At 37.3% G+C, this 22,069-nt stretch overlaps 1 protein-coding gene across 3 annotated transcripts in view; it reads right to left on the bottom strand.

Moving 5' to 3' along the window:
* LOC127576757 (exocyst complex component 6-like) overlaps positions 1–22,069 on the bottom strand; it is a 140,324-nt gene that overhangs the window by 82,273 nt on the left and 35,982 nt on the right. For all 3 annotated transcript variants that reach the window (XM_052027474.1, XM_052027473.1, XM_052027475.1), the window contains 10 exons: positions 18,714–18,918; positions 17,058–17,213; positions 15,852–15,920; positions 9,927–10,010; positions 9,782–9,828; positions 9,389–9,509; positions 5,426–5,497; positions 3,646–3,743; positions 1,290–1,395; positions 428–537 (listed from right to left, as the gene is read on the bottom strand). In XM_052027474.1, the coding sequence (XP_051883434.1) occupies positions 428–537; positions 1,290–1,395; positions 3,646–3,743; positions 5,426–5,497; positions 9,389–9,509; positions 9,782–9,828; positions 9,927–10,010; positions 15,852–15,920; positions 17,058–17,213; positions 18,714–18,918 (1,068 nt within the window). The remainder of the gene's footprint in view (positions 1–427; positions 538–1,289; positions 1,396–3,645; positions 3,744–5,425; positions 5,498–9,388; positions 9,510–9,781; positions 9,829–9,926; positions 10,011–15,851; positions 15,921–17,057; positions 17,214–18,713; positions 18,919–22,069) is intronic.

Raw genomic sequence — 22,069 nt, 5'->3', positions numbered from 1 at the left:
TGAGTCCCAACAACAAAGCATTAAAAGGCCAAAAGGAAGCCAAGATGTTTTATTAAATAATACTGCTTTAATATTTTTAATGTATGTTTATCTGAATTTTTAGTTAACTTTCATTTGAAAAATTAACATTTGTAATTGTTTATCTCTATGTTAAATGATTCTGAATATCAAATGTCTGAATATCAGGGCTAGTAGCCATCTCAACTATGCTGCCACATTTCAGGGTGTGGACAGACAGCAAGATAGACCCTCACTGCCAGATCAGCTAAATGTAGGCATGGATGGATGGATGGATTGATCTTTGGCAATGTCTATACCTGTTCTTTCAGTAATTGTTTAGCAAATGCATACAACGGCTGTAACAAAACTGGAAGAGCTAGTTTAACTTTCTATTGCAACAACAAGGAGCGACTTTTGCATTGCTTACCTGCGATGAAGAGACTCGGAAAATTTAAGGCTTGCGTAAATGAATTCTTTGAACTCCTTGTAGATCTCAGGCACTGATTGAGATACTGGAAACCTTTTTGGAAAAGGTTGCTATGAAAAAATTGAAAATATATTTTAAAATTAAAAAGTGTACTTGGACATATTTTGGTTCATATGGTATTATATACTTTAAAAGAAAATATAATTTCATGATTAGCGATTCCTTTGTGTGCTGGTGTTAGAACAAAAGAATGCAAATAGGTCTGAGACTTCAATTTTGAAGTAATTAAACTTATCTAAACATGTAATAGCTCCCTCAGATAAAGCTGTATAATTTTACATTTGTATCTATAGCAAAATACACCGTAACCTCTTAGCTGAATATTAAACTTACATTTGATTAAAACTGACAGAAAAATCCCATTGCCAAATCAGCCAGATATATGGCAATTTAAAAAGGGGAATGTGAGCAGACAGAAAGTAAGGCATTTGCAACTTTTGACTATCACTTTAGAATTCAGATACCATAAAGTGCATTATAGTTTACTTCATATAAAGTTAATCAAGATCTATTGTATATACGCAATTCAAAATGTTTTCCAAGTATTCACAACCATGTTCACTACATTGTTATACAAGTTAAGTAGAGAAGAAAATTTATATTTTATGAAATATGTTAAAATGTAAGCAATACAATATTGCAAAAAGCAGCATCACAGATTCACCCTCTGGAATGGAGCAAGATCTCACCTGAAGTTATAATGCAAATTTAAAAATGCCGTGGAAAAAGAATATGCAGAACAAAAATCTGAATGAAACCTGTGTCATCAACAAGCACTTAAGAATATAACAAAGCCACGGACCTTTTCAAGCTCAGTGTCATGAAATGGGAATCGACTAATTATCATTCTGTACTCCTCTTCATTTGCTGCAGGAATAGGACTGTAGTTGTCAGATTCAAAAATTTCTCTGTTAAAAAGATTAAACATTCCTGTGAATTAGCATCATAGTCAGCTTGCATTAACTACAGACAATGCAAATACATAGTAATCTGACACAGCATTAACTTAGTCACTAAGTATTGAAATAATGGAATAATTCAATGTTTTTCCCTAAAAATAAAAATTGATTATTTTGGAGTGGGAGACTAAATGATCAATGTCAGTAATCAATGTTTTTTTGAGTCCTGTGTTAACATTTCAATTCATGGAAATTGTGGCTCACTGATAAGGCTAGCATTTACCGCCCATCCCAAACTGATTTGAATGAAGTGATGATTAGCTGCCTTACTGAACCGCTGCAATCCTTTTAGTGAAGATACTCCCAACCAACAGCACAGAGTTCTAGGATTTTGAACCGATGACTAAGGAATAGTGGTATCCTTCCAAGTCAGAAAGCTGCTAGGTTTAGAGGAAGCTGCAGGCAGTGTTCTCATACCCTTGCTGTTTCTCTCCCTCAAGGGGGCCATGGGTTTTGAAGGTGCTGTCAACGATGCTTCACAATTAGCTCCAGAGCATTTTGTAAATGGTGTAGTCTGTAGGCACAGTGCAGGTTGTGGAGACAGTGAATGATTTTGATGGTAGATGTGGTACCAAGTGAGGTGCTTTGACTTGCTTGAGCCTCGAGTGTTTTTTGAGCTATACTTATCCAGGCAGGTGGAGAATATTCTATTGCACTTCTTCCATGCCTGGAAATGGTAGAAAGGCTTTGTAGAGTCAAGAGATAGTAATTTGGAGAATACACAGCCTCTAACTTGATCTTGTGAGCAAAGTATTTAAGTGATCACCAGGACGTTGATAGAGGTCAAATTGGCATTGACTGTCAAGGTAGTTCTTGTTGAAGATGGTAATTGCTTCGCATATTTGGAGGTGCTAATATTACTTGTCACTTATGAGCTCATGCCTTAGGTTTTGCCACATACAGGCATGGGCTTCTTCACTCTCAGCTGCAGTTGAATTTCAACATTGTTTGCTGATCATTACACATTATCACTTCAGACTTTAGGGGTGGAAGAAAGGTTATTGATGCAGCAAATAAAGACAGGTGGGTCTAGGGTATTGCCCGACAAATGTCTGCACTAGGACCAAGATGATTGGCCTCCGTAACCATTTTTCTTTGTTTGAGATACGACTTTAACCAGTGGAGAAATGTTCTCCTTGGTTCCCAATTCCTCCAAATTTCAACCAATCTTTTTTTTATGCCAAGGTCCATAACCTTTCCCTTGCCTTTCAAATTATGCCTTTTTGGCCATATTTGGATCAAGTTGTCATGAGGTCTAGAACTGCATGGTCCTGGGCAACTAAAACTGAGCATCTGAAAGCAGGTTATCAGTGAGTAGGTGCTACTTGACAGCAGTTTCGATAATGCCTCTCATTGCTTTTTGCTAATGAGTAGACTGACTGAGTGGTAATTATCTGATGGAATTTATCCTGATGAGTGTTGCAACCATACTAGAACAGCTCAACTTGGTGCATTTATTTCTGGATTAATTATGGCTAATCCTACAGAATTTTTGCTGTTTCCATTGTTCCCAGCTGGTTTCTCAATGTCATGTGGAATGATTCAAATTGACTTCCATGATAAGAGACCACAGGAGAAATCAGCAATGGAAGATGGTTGCAAATGCTTCAGCCTCATCTTTGCCAATCATATGCTCTACTACACTACCATGGAGGATGGAAATGTTCTAAGGGCTGCCTCCTTCAGTTACCCACCACCATTCAAGATTAGATGTGGCAGGACTATAAAGAAAAAAAGATCAGGGACAATATGGCCTACAAATTAAACTACATGTACTCTAACAACAGACCCAAACCATAATCCAACAAGAATGGCCTCTGATATTTCATTTTCCATACTGATGAACAATGGATAATTGTTTCATAGATCTTTACCTACTGTGAAATAGGTCTACATTGGAAAGATTTACTTTTACCTTGGATCATTAAAACCACAGGGGAAAGAAAATGTCTATGTCAACTTGGCAGGGTTGATAGAATCCTTTCCCCTGGGTTAAGATGCTGTGGATTTCACCACATATTTTAGACTCTGATCTAGCACAAGCATGTAGAAATTATAAAAGGTGATAACTCTTGGGAATTAACAGGTATACTTCAACAAGGATGGTTTCGAGATGGAAAATGGATTCAAGTGGTAGTGGTAACATATCTTTTTACATCAATGTGATCACAATATTTTTTCCCCATTAAAAACACTGACCTAAACACCACCGCCCATTTCTTCAATAAAGTTTCATTATATTGGTCCCGAATTTCAAGTAATAGGTCAAAAAGTCTGCTCACAGGAAATCCATAGCCCTAAAAAACAAAATCAAGAACACATGCTGTTTCATCTCAGACAATATACAAGTTTCAATTCAATTTTGTTTGCAGAAAAGCATGAGAAAATTCACAAAACCAAATTAAAATTCAAATTATATTGCAAAAAAATAAATACAGGAATATTTTGATGAAATAGTTGTGCCTAATTTTGTGATGTGCCAGTGTTTCTGATGGGACTTTTTTCCTTCTCTTGGAGTTGAGTTGTAGCTGCTGTTCCCTAAAGACAAGCCAGGTTTTCACAGTACTCCCTAGTGCTGGTGGTAACAGGAATAAAGAGGCCCCATTAACAATTTTGGGAACAAACTACCTCATGGAATGTCTATGGAATAATAGCGCAACAAAAAGCAGCAAACAGTTGCTCACCTGAATTGCTTAAATAGCAAGTGAGTGCATTCCAAGGTACAACTGCTCCTAGTGAAAATTGCTAAATTGTGGAAATGTTGGGGAGGTTTGGCTTCAATACTCTAGAGTACAAGTCTTCCAACTGTACTTAAAAAAAATATGAAAGATCTGAGAACAGATTCAGGCTGTTGGATCTTATTAAAGAAAAGTTCATTTTAGCCTAGGGGAATGAAAGTGGGACCAATACAACCAAAAAGACAAACTTATTGCAAATTAAAACAGACCTAGCATTTAGGTCATGTTCATGCTTTGGTCCAGTTATGGTTGTGAGCAAGTCTACACATGTAGACTTCCAAAAAAGGTGTTTGATAGTGTGCAACATGATAGATTTTTGTCAGAAAGCATAAAGCCAATGGAATTAAAAAGGGACAAGTAGTAGCAGTGATAAGACATCAATTTAGTGGCAGAAAGTAAATGGTCATATTGAACAGCTGTCTGACATACTAGAGAAAGCTAACTAGAAGTGCTGCCAAAGCATCAGAGCTGGGACCACTTCTTTTCCTGATATACATTTATGACTTGAATTTGGATGTACAAGAAACAAAATTTGCAGAAAACACAAAACTATAGCCAACCCTAAACAGGATAATGATATACTTCAAGAGAATGTATGCTGTTGAATGGGTTGTCACATAGTAGATGTAATTTAGCTCTGAAAAGGGTGATGCGATACATTTTGCTAGAAAGAATGAGAAGCAATTAGATGGATACAATTCTTTTGGCAAGGTGGGTTGAGAAAGAATATGGGATCATAGCTTTAAGAAAGCTCATAGAACCCAAAACAAGGATGTTATGATTCTTAAAAACTGATTCAGCCACAAATGAAGAATTCCATTCAATTCATAAAGAATGCAAATATTGTTGATGGTGCAGCAAAGATTTACAACATTGGTAATTGAGGAAAGGTTACAATACCCAAGATTATTCTTTGTAAAATGGAAAAAAGACTGAGATAAGATAAACATGTTCAAAATGGAGGAGGTCTAGACAGATTGGATAGAAACAGTCCCTGCTGCTACAAGGGCAAAAAGCAAGACATTATTCCTCGTAATCCTCAAATATTACAACACTAAATAAAACATTCTATAATGGAAAAACTCACTTGCTTTTGTTTTTCATCCTCCTGGAATCTACAAGTTCATTTCTCAGTATACATTTTGATATATTCTGTCTCCTTTTCTAATCTTTTCAATATTATGATGATTGCAAAACAATTTAGGACAGTAGACAAAGAATTTTAATGAATCAATACCTACTTGCAAAGTGTCAGCGTAAACGACAATTAGGTTTTTCAACTCCAAAACAAGGTCAGGATCAGTGCAATAGGACTAGAATGATAATATTAAAGATATTACTATTAAAACATATGACTTTGCATTTTTCTATCTAAAGTACAAAAAAATGCATTTCCATGTACAGTGGCTTTATTTTTCATCATACATTTCTTAAACTTTTACTCATATTGTCACCATCCACCCTGACAGCCACCAACGCAGCTGAACCTGTGATCACAGTGGAGGACGCAAGATCAATCTTCAGTAGAGTGAACATGAGGAAAGCACCCGGCCCAGATGGTGTCCCGGGCCGCATGCTCAGATCTTGTGCTGATCAGCTGGCAGAAGTATTTGCAGACATATTCAACCTCTCCCTGCTTCAATCTCAGGTTCCCTCCTGTTTTAAGGCGGCCACTATCATCCCGGTACCGAAGAAAAGCAAGGTAACATGCCTCAATGACTACTGACCAGTGGCTCTGACATCCACCATCATCAAGTGCTTTGAGAGGTTGGTCATGGCACGCATCAACTCCAGCCTACCAGACAACCTGGACCCACTGCAATTCGCCTACCAGCGAAACAGGTCTACAGCAGATGCTATCTCCCTGGCCCTACACTCAGCTCTGGAGCATCTGGACAGTAAAGACACATACGTTAGACTATTGTTTATTGACTACAGCTCTACCTTCAATACAATAATTCCAAGCAAGCTTGTCACCAAACTCCGAGACCGAGGACTCAACACCTCCCTCTGTAACTGGATCCTTGACTTTCTAACAAACAGACCGCAATCAGTGAGGATAGGCAGCAATACCTCTGGCACGATTATTCTTAACACTGGTGCCCCACACGGCTGCATCCTCAGCCCTCTACTCTACTCCCCATACACTCATGACTGTGTGGCCAGATTCTGCTCTAACTCCATCTACAAGCTTGCAGATGATACCACCGTTGTAGGCCGTATCTCAAACAGCAATGAGTCGGAGTACAGGAAGGAGATAGAGAGCTTAGTGGAATGGTGTCATGACAACAACAACCTTTCCCTCAATGTCAACAAAACAAAAGAGCTGGTCATTGACTTCAGGAAAGGGGGCGGTGTACATGCACCTGTCTACATCAATAGTGCTGAGGTCGAGGGGTTGAGAGCTTCAAGTTCCTGGGAATGAACATCACCAACAGCCTGTCCTGGTCAAATCACGTAGATGCCATAGCCAAGAAAGCTCACCAGCACCTCTACTTCCACAGGAGGCTAAAGAAATTTGGTTTGTCCCCTTTGACTCTCACCAGCTTTTACCAATGCACCATAGAAAGCATCCTATCTGGATGTATCACGGCTTGGTACGGCAACTGCTCCGCCCAGGACCGCAAGAAGCTGCAGAGAGCTGTGGACAGCCCAGCGCATCACGGACACCAGCCTCCCCTCCTTGGACTCTGTCTTTACCTCCCGTTGTCTTGGTGTAGCAGCCAGCATAATCAAAGACCCCACCCACCCAGGACATTCTCTCTTCTCTCCTCTTCCATCAGGTAGAAAATACAGGAGCCTGAGGGCACGTACCATCAGACTTAGGGACAGCTTTTACCCCACTGTGATAAGACTATTGAACGGTTCCCTTATACAATGAGATGGACTATGATCTCACGATCTACCTTGTTGTGACCTTGCACCTTATTGCACTGCACTCTCTCTGTAGCTGTGACACTTTTCTCTGTACTGTTGTTTTTACCTGTACTACTTCAATGCACTCTGTACTAACTCAATGTAACTGCACTGTATAATGAATTGACCTGTACAATCGGTTTGTAAGACAAGCTTTTCACTGTACCTCGGTACAAGTGACAATAATAAACCAATACTCTACAATCAGTGAAATTATTAAGACCTTGGAATAAATATATTATCCTCATTCATTTCTAGTTTTCAACAGAACCAAAACCTGCCACCTGCAAAATATGGTTTTTTTTTGGTGGGTAATTCAAAGACCAAAATATTACTCTGCACAGCATTATGGTCAAACAAAGGAATTTGTATCTCAGAAATGTATTTGCCTTAACATTACTGGCCTCTGTATATGTAACATCATTACATTTTTAATGAAATAAAATGCTAGAAATACCCAGCAAGTCAGACATCCATTTGCAAGGAAGGAAAGAGTCAGTGCTTTAGGTCAGTGACCTTTCAGAATTTCTTCATAATTCCTCATTCATGTGCACCACTCCTCCTGCAGTTTCTTTATGCTCAAAAGCACCAACTGGTATTTTTCCCCTCAACAGGTGCTGCCTGACTTGAGCTTTTCCAGCATTTTTAATTTTAATTTCAAGATTTCCAGCATCTACTGAACTTTCCTTTTAATTAATTTTATTCTAGAACTAATAACTTAGTTTGTAGTTACCAAATTGGTGTTAATTTAAGAATGGGAAACATGGCATAAACCAGATGACCTGAATGGTCCAATTCTATGTAATGTTTCATTATAATTGTCATATTAAATAGAAAAATAATCCAGTTAATTTAACTTAAAATGCTTAAGCCATCAGAAACTTCATTTTGACCTTTATGGATATCTTGGGATACACTTTGTTCATTTTATGGACTACATGACATCCCTAATGCAAAGATCTTAACTTGCTGCATTAGCTAAATTTGCTGGTTTTACTGGTGGGGTGTATTTTGGAAACAGAGCATTTAGAATGATAATTAGGAACTATTTCCTGGTAGTGCTTTCAATGAACTATTCAATCTGATGTAATGAAGAGGTCAGTTAGGACTAATGAGGACAGATTGTAACAATAACAGCAGATTAACTCTGCATATTCTAAACTCCTGAACTAAAAGCATGTTTGGAAGGCTCAGTCAATTGTAAATCACTAAAAGATTATGCAAATAGCCCCCAGCTGTGGTTTAAATCCCAATTCTGCTGAGATAAACAAAAGCTTGGCAGGCCCTCCCCCAAACCCAAGTAACTTTTAATTACAAAAAAAGTCAAAGACAAGAGGTGTAATCATTCATTTCTTTGACATATACTTGTCAATGAACATGGGAACTCGGAATGCTACCAACAGTAGACACATTGCCCTCCCATAGTTGAAGTCAATTACAAATATCAAAGAGGCAACCTCTGGAGTTCCCCCAGGTTTGTGAAGATTTCATCTGATATTAGATTCGTGCCTCTTATTCCAGCCACTGAATACACATAGCTGGTTAAATCTTTTCACCTGCCTCATGGCAATATTCTGTATCAAAGCTCAAGCACAAATTACTTTAAATTAGTTTCATTCTAGAATTAATAGGTCAGTTTATATTATCAAGTTGGTGTTACTTTAAGTATAATAGGAAATATGGCATAAACCAGGTGAGCTGAATGGCCTGATTCTATCTAATATTGCATTGTAATTGACGTGTAAAACAAAATAACCTTTAATTTAAAATCCCTAAGTTATCAGAAACTTCATTTTATTTCAATAGATATTTTGGCATGTACTTCACTCACTTTAAGGACCACATAACATCCCTACTGTACTACAAAGATCTCATCTTGCTGCACAAGGCAAACATTGGCAATTTGGAATAGCGCTTAGACTGGTACCACAGAACACCACACAATTCCCAGGTACTGCTAAATCAAACTATGTTTAAAAAGACTTAATTTAAATGTGCATAACCCCCAACTTTCATCTTGGATATTTCATGCCGATTTATTTATGGCAATAAGATTTAAAAGCTCCAATTATGTTTGCAGAAACCTTGACACATGCATTGATGAAAAACACTGATGCTCAAATCCAAATTGCAAAGCAACTCTGATTTAAATTTGGAGCAGAAATACAAACAAGTTGAAAGGAGATGTGAAGAAGTGTCGCAATTTGCATGACTCTCTCCCAAGACCCTTTTGTTAAGTATACTTTATCCGTTAAAGTGCTTAAAAACATTGCAATCTGACAACTTACTGAATGGGTTCTTAAGACAGCAATTATTTTTGAAAGTGCCATGTTCCAAAGTTCATCAGTAAATGCTCTGGTCACCAACCCTTGTGTTGCATGTAATATGTGATCTTCCACCACGAAAAACCTAAAGTCAGAGGACCAAAAGATTTAAGTACTAAAAACATTATTACAGATAAAAAACTGAACATTAGACATGAATAAATATTTTGATACATTTTGTATATAAAATTTAAAAGACTGACTTATATTTTGATGCATTTGTTACAGCATTCGTTATCTTCTTAGAACTACACAGAAACTTCTATTGTTTTAAAATTGCAAAACATCACTTTAGGAGATACTTCCCCTTACCATGAAAGGGTATTAATAAGCCTTTAACAGGACAGAAGGGCTTACCCAACAATCTGGTTAAAATATTTTCTGTAGCCTTCAACAGTTTCATGCTAGTGCAAACAGGAAAAAAACCAGATATTTAGCAAATGGTCATAACCATATTAAACACGTATAACATGCAACTATTAGCCATCATTCCAAACATTACCATGTTTGACTGTGGCTGTAATACCAGTCCTGCTTGCTTCCTTCGCTGCCTTCTGTAATAGTTTTCAAAGGTTTCACGATCACCCTACAAAAAAAAAACTTGGAAATGACAAACAACTTCAAAGCAGATTAATATATTTAGTCATAATTTTCTTTTTCTGTAATTTTATTTTCATTGTTAAAATGTTGCAAGTTCACTAAATCTGTTGCTAGCGTTCATTAAAGGCACTAAAAAGTTAGGATTTTTTTTGGGACATTGCTGTCCTGTATTTTTAAGATTTCCTTGCAGGTGGCTTGATATATTAAACCTTACAGCAGACCCAATAAATTCGCTAGTTACAGCACTGGAGCGAACTCCAGTTTGTTAAAACTGAATTCCTGATGCTCTCCAATGCTAATGAAAATTACATTATGCTCATATTTTACCTAATTATTTATTCCAACAGTAATGTCACTTGGGTTAAATGTTTCATTTCCACAGTCTTGATGCACTTGATGGTTATTCGGCGCCGGCTGCTGCCTACGAGGAGTTTGTACGTTCTCCTGTGTCTGCGTGGGTTTCCTCCAGGTGCTCTGGTTTCCTCCCACATTCCAAAGACGTACAGGTTAGGAAGTTGTGGGCATGCTATGTTGGCGCCAGAAGCGTGGCAACACTTGTGGGCTATCCCCAGAACACTCTACGCAAAAGATGCATTTCACTGTGTTTCAATGTACATGTGACTAATTAAGATATCTTACCTTACCCATGCTGACACTGTTCCCTCATTGGTAACATTCTTGTGGACATAGCATCAGACTACAAACTAAAAATGCATGGAGCATGATCTAGACAGTTTAGTTGTAAAAACATTAATTGGTGTCCAATGAATGTCATAGATTTGCATTATAGACTAGCCGACAACTTGACCAGGGTTGTCGCTCCAAGTAGACAAGAGTAGCTATGTGGAAAGATGCATGGGCCACGTTAGAGTACAACTTTCCCATCAGGCCTTACTGTTGATAATGTTCTCCTGACTGCCTTTAGCAGAGTCACAGAGGATCACTTTTAATTCTTGGAAACTCCAGGTTGGTTGTTCAATAACCTGCACAGCTGGCTCAATGTCTGGAAACAACTTTACCTCCTTCTATTGCTTTGAATTTTTTCTCAAAAAGTACATTGGTAATTTGTTGACCTTAAGTATCAGGTATAGTGTTTGAAGTGTCGCAGACATGAACATTTTCACAAGTTCATTTCAGGCAATCCCTTAGGTTGAGGAGGACTTGCATCCACCTCAAGTTCATGGATTCAAAGGGGACTGATAAGGCCAATGTGGAAATCACGGACTGTTCCATAAATGGAGCAGGCCAGTGGTTTGTGCGGCAGTGAATTTGTCTCGCTGTTTACGTAGTAATCTGTCTGCGATAGAGCTACATCAAATAGTGCCTGTTTTGCCTATTTGGCTCAGACATGCAAACTACCTGGTTTGCCCAATGGAGCATAATGAGCAACTAGGACTTTAATGCTGTGTTGGCAGAGGATAGAAAGACCGCTTCAAATATCCTTCTAGTGAACTTGGAGGATTTGTGAAGGCATATTGGTGGCATCTTTCCAGTGCCTTGAGATACAAGTTGTAGGTAGTCCTGGTCACAGAAATATATGCAAAGTAGTCACAAGTTCTGAACCAAGTTTATTTTGATCTTCAAGCTACCTCTACCAAAATGAATAACATTGACACATGGGCTCACAACAAGATCTGGGAGAATGTGGATCACTTCTCATACTTTGGAAGCTACCACTCAGTGAAAGCAGACATTGAACAGGGAGTTTGAAGATAAAGACCTCAAACCTGGCACAGAACTCATGGTCTACTAGCAACAGTGATCCATGCCTTCTAGTATGGTTCCGAGACCTGGAATACCTAAAACAGGCATCTCAAAGTACCAGACATATACCAATGTTGTCTCTTCAAAGTGCTGCAAATCTATGGGTAGGATAACTGAACACCTATATCTTCTCACAAACCAATCCTAATTATACTCAGTCGAATCCGTTGAGTAGGCCACAGGGTTTGCAATACCCGACACGATTCCCTAAATAGATACACTATTCTGAGCTCTGAGAGCAGCAGGTGGACAGAGGAAGAGGATAGACCTAAAGCCACTATGAAAAATTGCAACATCCCCGTCTCCTGAGGCTCCCTGGCAGACTACTGCTTAGTGTTGGAGCATTTGGGATGCTATTCAGAAGCTTAAGTCCGTGCATCAGAAACACATACAAGTCCAGCATAAACAGGCAGGCACAACTACCCACCGACCCATTCTAATCAGATTTCACCTGCCCCATTAATGGAGGAGTCTGCGTCTCCAACAATGGCCTCAGTCACCTCAGAATGCACAGAACCTGTGTGAAAGCACGTCATTCTTTATGCCGGGTGACTGCTTGAGAGGTAGAAACTCCTACAATTATCTAACTGATTTGTTATCGATTATCACCAGGAAACAGAATTATAGAATAGTACAGTACAGAGGTTATGCTGCCTATAGTGCCCACACTTGAATGATCTATCCACTTAGTAGCGCTCTTCTCAATTCCTACAGCCCTGAACTGCTTCACACTTGCTTCCCACTTCAAATATTGATTCAATATCCTACTGAAAGTTATCTGCTACAACTACCTCTGCAGGTAGTGCTTAATGGAAGAACTCATTACAGTATATAAATGTTTTCCTCTCATTGTGCCAATCACCTTAAATCTACATCCTCTTGTTGCCAATGCTTCTGTCACTGGAAACAGTTTCTGCTAACTTACTCGCTAAACCTTAGCAAATCTCCCCATAACAATATCTGTAGTAAAGGAGGAACCTCAATTTCCAGTCTTTCCATGTAACTAAAGTCATTCATCCTTGTTGCTATTCTGGTAGCATTGCCCTATAACCTCTCCTAAACATCAGCAGGCATATAGGGAATACCAGCTGCAAGTTTCTTTCCAAGATTCACCCCATCATGTTTGTGACTTGATTGTCACTGGGTCCAAATCTTAGAACTCTATTTGAGAAAACTATGAGAGCACCATCACCAGAAAGAGTGCATTCGTTCAAAATGCTAACTCGAGACCACCTTCTCAACTGGGGATGGGCAGTAAATGCTCTTCATTAATAATTGAAAAAACTCAGTCAAGCCAGTCAAACACAATCACTCAATAAATAAAAGCCAGCAATGAGTTGTTGACTCATTTTTTCCCCACTAAGGGTTAACTTATTTTGTTCTAAACCTTTTCTTCAACACAGCTGAAGGCAGCACATCCACCATTACTGACCAAAAGTTAATCAGTTTAAAATGAGTAGCGAAGATAGTTTGTCCAAATTAAACTGGTTTCATAAACAAAATGACATCTTTGCATATCAGTTATTAAATGTATTGCAAAGGAAGTCTTATAATACTAGTGTGAAAGATATTGAGATACTCAAAGGATCTTTGGTCATTTTGGGAGAAACAATCTGTCTCAAAAATATTTCTACTAAAGCACTCTTGATTTTTCCTTCCTGCAAATGCAATACAAATTTTCTGCAAGCTGAATAAAGCAGCTTAGCATTATATATTTTAATTTTACTGTGGAGGTTATTGCCAGGTCAGAGCCGTTTTGGCTTATTAATTAAGAACATGGAATTAGTGCTGTGAACATAAAAGGCTTTTCAACCAATAGAAGTGAGTGCAACATGGTCATTTTAAGTGCATTTTGTTTGTAACAAAATAGTGAAGAACAGCTACCCCATTAAGAAACAATTTTTAAAAACCATTTTGGATGTGGATCTATGAATGATACATAATCAGATGTCCATGAAAGTTAAAATTGAAAAAAAAACTAAAAGCATTTTAGGATCACAAATAATCTGAATTAAAATAAAGTATTATCTAACACTTACCTACGTCTCTGTAGCCATTCCCCATCATCTTGCTGTTCCTACTGCTGATATAGGTAGGCTGGGCAGATTTCCCAATATTAGGCCTGGGGAAATTCTTAGTTCCCCTTCTGCTGCTGGGCTTGTGAGGAGGCCAATAACGTAATGCAACTGGCAAAACTGAGAGCAGTCAGCAAGTTTGGGATTTCTACAATAGCAGAAATCCTGAATGTGATGGAAGTGCCAGATCTGGCAGCCCTTCCCAGCAGTATCTGATCAGATATTTGGTGTATTGCACATATCAGGCAATTATCTGAGGCAGTTAGTGACTTGTGAAACATTGCCTCTCTGGTTTATTACAGGCCTGCACATTTTACGTTGCTATAGATGCGTGGCAGGGAATGGCCCTGGGGAATATATGTCACAATATTGTTATTGTCAAAAATAATTTGAACTCAAATGAAACAAAAAAAAGTGTAGAAAAGTCACTCCTGCAGTGTGAAATTTCTGGCAGTTTACAAAAGCAACATTGGTATCAATATTGGAAGTGATCTCACACCTTCCATAATGAAACCTGTAGTTATGTTTGAATTCATTGGTAAATGAATTTGGGAGATATCCACACTGGATGAACAATGTTCCCCTTTATGGCCCGATAAACTCACCGAACTTTTTTTTGTCGAGTACTGCAGGAGACAATTTGAACCTGTGCATCTCTTTGATAGACATGCAACACTGTCAGCTTTATTTAGTAAAATTAGCAGGGCAAGCATGATAAACCTGATTAAATAAAAAGCAATAATATAGTGTTGCTATTATTCAATCAACATCAGCCTCAAAACAAACATATACAAAAGATTCTGGATATAGGCCAACATGTTGCACAATATTTTTTTTAAAGTTTGAAATGCAACCTGCAGGTAAATCAGTTTGAAAAGACAGAGGCAGCAATCTCAGCATGACACAAAAGCACCTGGTTGCTTCACACTTTAATGTACAAAAAAGAAAAGCAGATAAACACTGCAACTAAGAAGTCAGTCAGGTAAATGCAGTTGTTGGAATTATTTTGGAGAGCGAGAGATAGAACTATAGAAGATGCAAACTGGGGAATTAATGAGTGGAGACAAAGGTTTCATAGGGGAGATTGAGCTAGAGAAGATGTTGAAATGGAGGCAGTGAAGACTGCACAAACTGATTAAAATTGATTCTGGAATTTGGGCTGCTTTTCTCCAAATTTATATTCGCATTGATACAGAAGGTGCCAAGATCTGTTCTACATAGCATTTAAAGTAAATGGAAAGCAAGAACAAGGCCAGGACAAAGAAATGGTGACAATGACAACCAGGAGGAGTCAATACAAAGAGGGAAAGTACTTAGAAACAAAATGGCAAAACCCCAAACCAATTCATCTTGTTAGAAGTTGGCCACCATCACCTAGTGTATATATGTAAAAGGGACAACAAAACTAGACTAGATGCAGACTTGCTCCTCACTCCATTTGCCTTACTCCTGGGCTCTTTGCTGAATTCTATTTGCAATATCTCAAAAACAAAACTCTCCATAATGTTTAATCTTCACAGCGAGTACTACCAAGCTGATATCTAATGGGCCACAGGTGCCAATAGTGGAGCTAAAAATAAAGGATGCACGAGAGATTGAAATTAAAGGAAATGCGGGAGATTGAGCCACCCAAAACCTCCATAGATTTGAACATGCATAGAATCTTAAATCTCATCACGAGGAGTTTATAAACACTTTTCGTTAGGCAATTCAACATCCTGGTACTCTACTACTACCACCTCAGTGATTGAAACAGCAATTGATTTTTAAGACTACATTTTAGACCACTCCTTTTAATAAGAATCTTGTTTCATCAATTTTCAAATTATACTGTTTGAACTCAAATTGAAGAGAATTTTTACCACTACTCTACGTGCAAGTATTTCTACAGTTTTCATAAATCTCATCTCATTAGTCAAGTACAACCAATTTTTGTATAATGCACAAAGGTCTAATCAACTTCAAACACAGAAATACTGAGAACTTACCAAAATGGTGTATATATGCAGACATCTGTAAACAGGAGAGAAATCTACTAGATCCTGGGCAGTGAGAACCTGCAGAGAACGTGCATGCCAAAGTTTTTATCATCAACCAAACATTTATGCAAGCTGAAATAACAACCCATGCTTTAATTTTCAACTGTTAAATTGTTCAGCGCACATTCTCAGGATCTATTATAATTGTACAAGGTGTCCAGAAAAAAAAAACAATACAAATGGGAAAGGCTCACCAATGAAATTACTTTTCAAAGAATCAAACATTTTTGGTAACAAAATATTATTCAGATCAAAGCACTATGATTGATACCAGGTAGAACAAATTCAATTAGTTCTATAATCTGCTGTTACAGCAAAGATTAAAAAGTATTTACATCAACCTGTATCCAAGGCTTTCCACTGAACTTGTAGATAGAAAAGACGCAAGTGTTTAAACTAACTACTTTATATACATGCAATGGATCTGAATGAAATAGGAAAAACAGGAATAGATCACTTATCCACTTCAGCCTGCTCCAACAGTCAAAAGATTGTGCCTGATCTTGCACCTCAAAATAGTTTTCCGTTCCAGAAATGTATCCCCCTCTGCTCTGAATGCAATCAATAACTGCAGTCCACAGCAGTTTTGGGATTGCAAATTCCAAAGATGCAGCATCCCGAGTGAAGAAATTTCTCATCTCTCTTCTAAATGGCTTACCACTTATTTTGAGAGTTTCTCCCAGGAGAACCAGGGGTCACAGTCTATCGCGTTAAGCCTTCTAAATTTTAATGTTTTGCAAGATCCCTCACACATATCTAAACTTAGACAAACCAATGAGGAAAATGTCCTCTACATAGTATAATTATTATGAGAATGGACAAGTAATTGTTTATATTGTGGCGACTCACCGTCTAGTCGGGCGAACCGGCTCGGCAGTCGGGTCGCGCGGCGTCGGAGCGACGAGGCCCAAGATGGCGGCGGGCCTCGTCTTTCCGAGCGACGGGGAGAACCCGCACGCGGGAAAGTCCTGATGACGTAGGACTTACGTCATTGCCGGTTTTTTTGGGTGGGAGTTTTTCTCCCTTAAAGGGCCCGCACAAGGCGGGAAAATAAACCAGTTCTGTTTGGCAATCCTCCGAGTAGAGTCTTGTTTTATTCCGCGGTAGCAACCGCTACAATATACTATTTAAATATGGAACAGCTATTAAACTTACCTCATCTTCATATTCTTCTTCCTCATCCTGTAATTGCTCTGATGTTGCTGCATCCAAGGGTCCTAAGACTGCACCACTGGCAACATACAACTTCCTTTCATTCCCATTGTGTGTTTGCTTCTTTACAACACTATTGAAGATTCTCTGTTGCTGTGACTGTGGATCATCAATAAAAAGACAACTGAATATTCCAAACACAACTGCTTTAGAAAACTAAATTCATTAACATCTATATCTTAAAACCTTTTCTACATATTTTAAAACACTTATCCAACATCTATCCAAATTACAAGTCATTCCAACTTACACACACTTAAAATTCCTGGGCCTAGATTTTGCAGTCAGCAGAGAAGCAACAATGCTCACTGGCCCACTAATGTCAAGGAAAAAGGCCCTAAAGTGATGTGGCATGGCTTTTCTCTTTCCTGATTGTCTGACAACAGGACAAAAGGGATCCATGGAGTCCAGCAATAGCTGGCTGAGCTATCATATTAAAGAATTTTCAGCAAATCGAAGTAAAATCCATTTTAACATCTTAAAGTATTTTATAGGGCATAAACTAAAAGATGGGAAAGTGGTAGCTGCAATATTTTAATAAATAATCACCTTAATATTAAAAATATTTAATTTTTTCAGAAATACAATTCAAATACACAACACTACTCAATTTACTGACCAGTAATGATTTACTACACTATTAAAGGCTCACATCTCATAACAAAACTTAACACTTGCCGAGTATTTTACAGTGAGAATGGTCAGTAATGACTTAAATTCTCTAATTTTCTTCCATACCAGAAAAGGCTGCAAGAAATTGCCAACTATGAAAGAGCAGGTATCTATTGATAGGGACTTCGTGACTTAACTACTATCACACATATTCCAGAATTGAGTGTCACTTTCATACAGTAATGATTATGAATGCTAATAGATTCATGGTCATTACAAACAAAATCCAACCCACAGAGACTGCAGAAAAGCATCATGATGCATCATAAATAGTGATCCAACTATTAAAGTAGATTTTAAAAATTATATTCCAATAAAGACTTAAATGAGCCAAACAGTATCCTTTCGTTAAACTATTCTATAATGGAAATTTGCAGCATCAATTCTACTAATATAGATTTGCATACATTGACAATATGTACTTATTTAAAGCAGAAGTAGAAAACACTTCTCTGAATGGATATTACTCTGAAAAATATCATCTCCCACAATAAATATTTTCAAAAAAGCTCTTTTCATCCTCAAAAAGCAGAACGTATTAAAGCCCAAAACTTTCTTGGGATATTTATCAGTTGAAAAAGATATGGCTGGCAAAATTTCAAGCCAGCTGTTCAAAATGAACAAGGACTAGCAATCCCCCCACCCCCACCCAAAAGATGGTACAGAACAAGAACTTTTCTTCCCTCATCCTTCATCAACCCCAATTATTGTGATCTCACCTTAGCAAAACTGATGAACAACAGATTGGGGAATCCTCCTAGCCTATCTAAATTGGAATATCTGCACTGGTCACATTTATTCACTATTTAGTTAGAATTTTAATTAATAACATACAACAGCACACATTGTTACTGTGGGGAAAAAGTACAAAAATGAAATGTTACTAATTTAAAATAACTTAAGAAATTAAATTTGATATTTTCTCACTTGTTTCATGGCCATTTCTCCTATTTTATCAGAATGTTTCCGAATACTTTCTAGGAAATCTTTCAAATCTGACATTGAAATTTCCTTGATCTCTTCTCGCAGTCTGGGAATATTTTCAGTCATGATCTGACAGAACCGATACTGATAAACCTGGGGAAGATAGGTATTTTCTAGAAGTTCCATAGTTTTCAAAGCAGAATAATATCTGAAATAAAAACAAATATTTACATGTTTGTATGAAATCATGTTCATTGCACCAAATAGGATTTCTATAATGAACCACCAAAAAAAGTTCAAAAATTATAAACATGTCCTCAGCTCATTGTAATCATTAAACACCTGAAAAGTGCAATGTACAGAGGGCTTGAATTTTCCCTTTTTATTTTCAGTTCAGTTGAGGGACTTTTTTGCCCTGATTTTAGTGCATGACAAAAGCTGTTCAATTCTGTTATTAGAAAATTCAGTCAAGAAACCTTTGGATTCTACAAGCACTAAACTGGAATAAAACATGCTTACAAGTGATATTAACATTTAAATTAATTTCTTGAACACTGGTATCTTTTTCTTAAAGTAGTTCTACTAAAATAGTAAATATTTATAAATATGCATAATGATTATGTCTAATTGCATACATTTTTGAGGAACTGGGGTTGAAGTGCAACTGTCCACATTAAGGTTCAGAAAAGCCATGATTTTTTTTGTTAAAACAATATATTTCATTTATAATGTGTCCATGGACATTGGTTCTTCCCCTCCTCCAGTCACAGATGATACAATTCAAAAGAATGTTTTACATCTGTACTGACTAGGTGCACTGGTAGTATCAGCAGAAAACTAGTGCACACTACCTTCTGAAGGGCACGAGGGGCTGTAACATCTGGATGGCAGGAGTTGGAGTATGCATGTATTCCAGGAATAAATTGAGGCATCTCATCTCCCCATTAGTCAGGCTACTGACTATATGGATGTGAGAAAGATGTAGCTTTTATATGAAACCCCAAAATACGACTTCTTTATTTTCTCTTTTCAATCTCCCTGAAAATACACAGCCCAGTTTTGATTTTTAAAAAATTAGAATATTTGAATTTTTTTGGAAAATAAAGAGCAAGCTGGTGAAAATTATATATTACTTATATCTTCTATGCTAAAGTAGTGTTATGCAAGCATCGTTCCATATTCTGAGTATTTAGTAAATCTGTATTACCAGTGGAGCACTTTTGAATAGCTTTTACTCACTTATAATTGTAGTAGTCTTTATGATATGATGATTATAAGCTGGAGGTTTTGAGTACAAATGAGGAATTTTTATCCCTTATTGCAGTTTAACTGGAATAAACTGTGCAAAGTGCATAAACTGCACTTTGAGGCAGTTTATTTTGTCTAATACCAATAGAGCATGGTAGATTTGTCAGGTTATGCCCTTATCACATTTTTAAATGTGCAATGCCCAAACTGCACCACACAATACAGTTTTAAGAAGATATATTTATAATAGCATCAAAGTCAAATAAACCATTTTATTGAAATTATATTTATCAGCTTATCTTTGCACTGTTAGATCATCTGGAAAGCCCAGACTTTGAGATCAACATCCATATATAATCCGTTCAAATCCATTCTGCAACCCCTCTCTAATTATACATGTCTGTAGAACAAGACCTTGGCCTTTTAACATCTGTTCTCGTAAAATATTGAGGCCTTTTTAATTTACAGGTCAACTGCAGGTCAGGGTTCAAAATAAATATTGCAATTTATTTTTTAGCTGAAATAAAATGCAGAATCCAGCATAAATTTATCAGCTCGAGTGATACCAAGATAATACTCTAACCACAAATGTTGATACATTTGTTGTTGCCAAAGATATTTATCACAAGCATTTTACCTACAAAAACTATGACCAATGTAATATACTCAATACATCTTGGATGATCTATGTGGAGCTTTTACCCAAACATATCCCATATCAAAGTACATGCACGTATTCTTAAGATTAATGCTATGGAAGACTTAAAAAGATACGACACTCGTAAGGATGGGCATATACAAATCAGTTAAAAGAAACAAGATTCCATGCTGTTTACCACGAAAACAAAGCAAAATGTTTTCCAATCTGTTCATCTAGTAAACTAATTTTAGAATTGATATTTGTACAAAACTATTATCCTTTTAATCCAAATGAAAAACACTATGTACCAGTTCCTTCCAAAAAAGATTCATCACTTTGTTAACTCTGCTGCTTGAGTTCAGCATCAGTTATGAATAATTTATATATTTTATCATAAACCATTAACCCAAGTGACTTCCTAACCTGATGTTAGTAAATCTTAATGTCAGCTTCATAATGACTTTTTAACGACTGACAAGCTTATATATTACCCACTTACAGGTTTTATTTTAAATGAATGTACTTCATTAAATGCAAGTCGTAATAGGCTCCCATTGGGCTAAAAGGTTTTAGAATACTATTGACCTTTTTGCTTTTTTTTGAAGAAACCACAAAAGGCACACACATAAATTAACAACACTAGTTAGTTATATCAGCATTTATACAGTGGCCACAAAATTGAGCTCCAGAGTAGCCAATATCTGGACATTGTATCGTCAAATACATCTTGATATTGGCAATTGCTGCAGGTGTTCAAGTTTGTACCATAAATAGTGTACCCACCATATTGTTTGCAGTTATCAGTTAACACAGGAAGCATGCAGAATCAGGAGATTGTGATATTAATCACCTTACAATGCTTATTTAATGCCAGTGCTACTAAGTTAGAGCTTAAAACTCATGTTTTCTTATTATCATGCACAGCTGAATACAGCTCAGCAACAGCAGGATCCCACCCCAGCAGTAGTATTTATAAAAGGATTTTCAAGTACTTATAGTCTTGTTCATGATTGATTTCTACTGGCTGTTGTTTTGATTCTAAAAAGGTTTGGTATGATCTACAGTTCTTTAAAGTTGCTAAAGTTTACAGGGAGTGGTGTGCCGGGTGCTGAAGTGTCTCGACTTGAAGCATCTGCACGAAGTTGTTCTCAAACAATGACCTCTCACTAGGGATTCCTCTTGGTGTATCATGTATGATGGAATGTAGAGACAAGGATGAGACCAAGGAGGAGGAGGAGGCAGAGAACAAGCCAAGAGAAAAGAGGTTGAGAGGATCAGCTGGGAGAAAGGAGAGGAGAAGCTAGGATATGAATGCTTCTCAGGAGGCAGCTATATACATACTACGGACTATTCTTTTACATGAATTTCAGCAAAGAACAACACAAGAACATATGCTCTTCAGCAAGAATATCCTCCCTAGAGCATGCTATCTATTCTAGCTACAATTCCCACTTTGCAGCATGGAAGGGAT

This window comes from Pristis pectinata, chromosome 12, assembly GCF_009764475.1.
Source record: "Pristis pectinata isolate sPriPec2 chromosome 12, sPriPec2.1.pri, whole genome shotgun sequence".
NCBI classification, from domain to species: domain Eukaryota; kingdom Metazoa; phylum Chordata; class Chondrichthyes; order Rhinopristiformes; family Pristidae; genus Pristis; species Pristis pectinata.
This window is presented reverse-complemented; position numbering and strand designations above follow the sequence as displayed.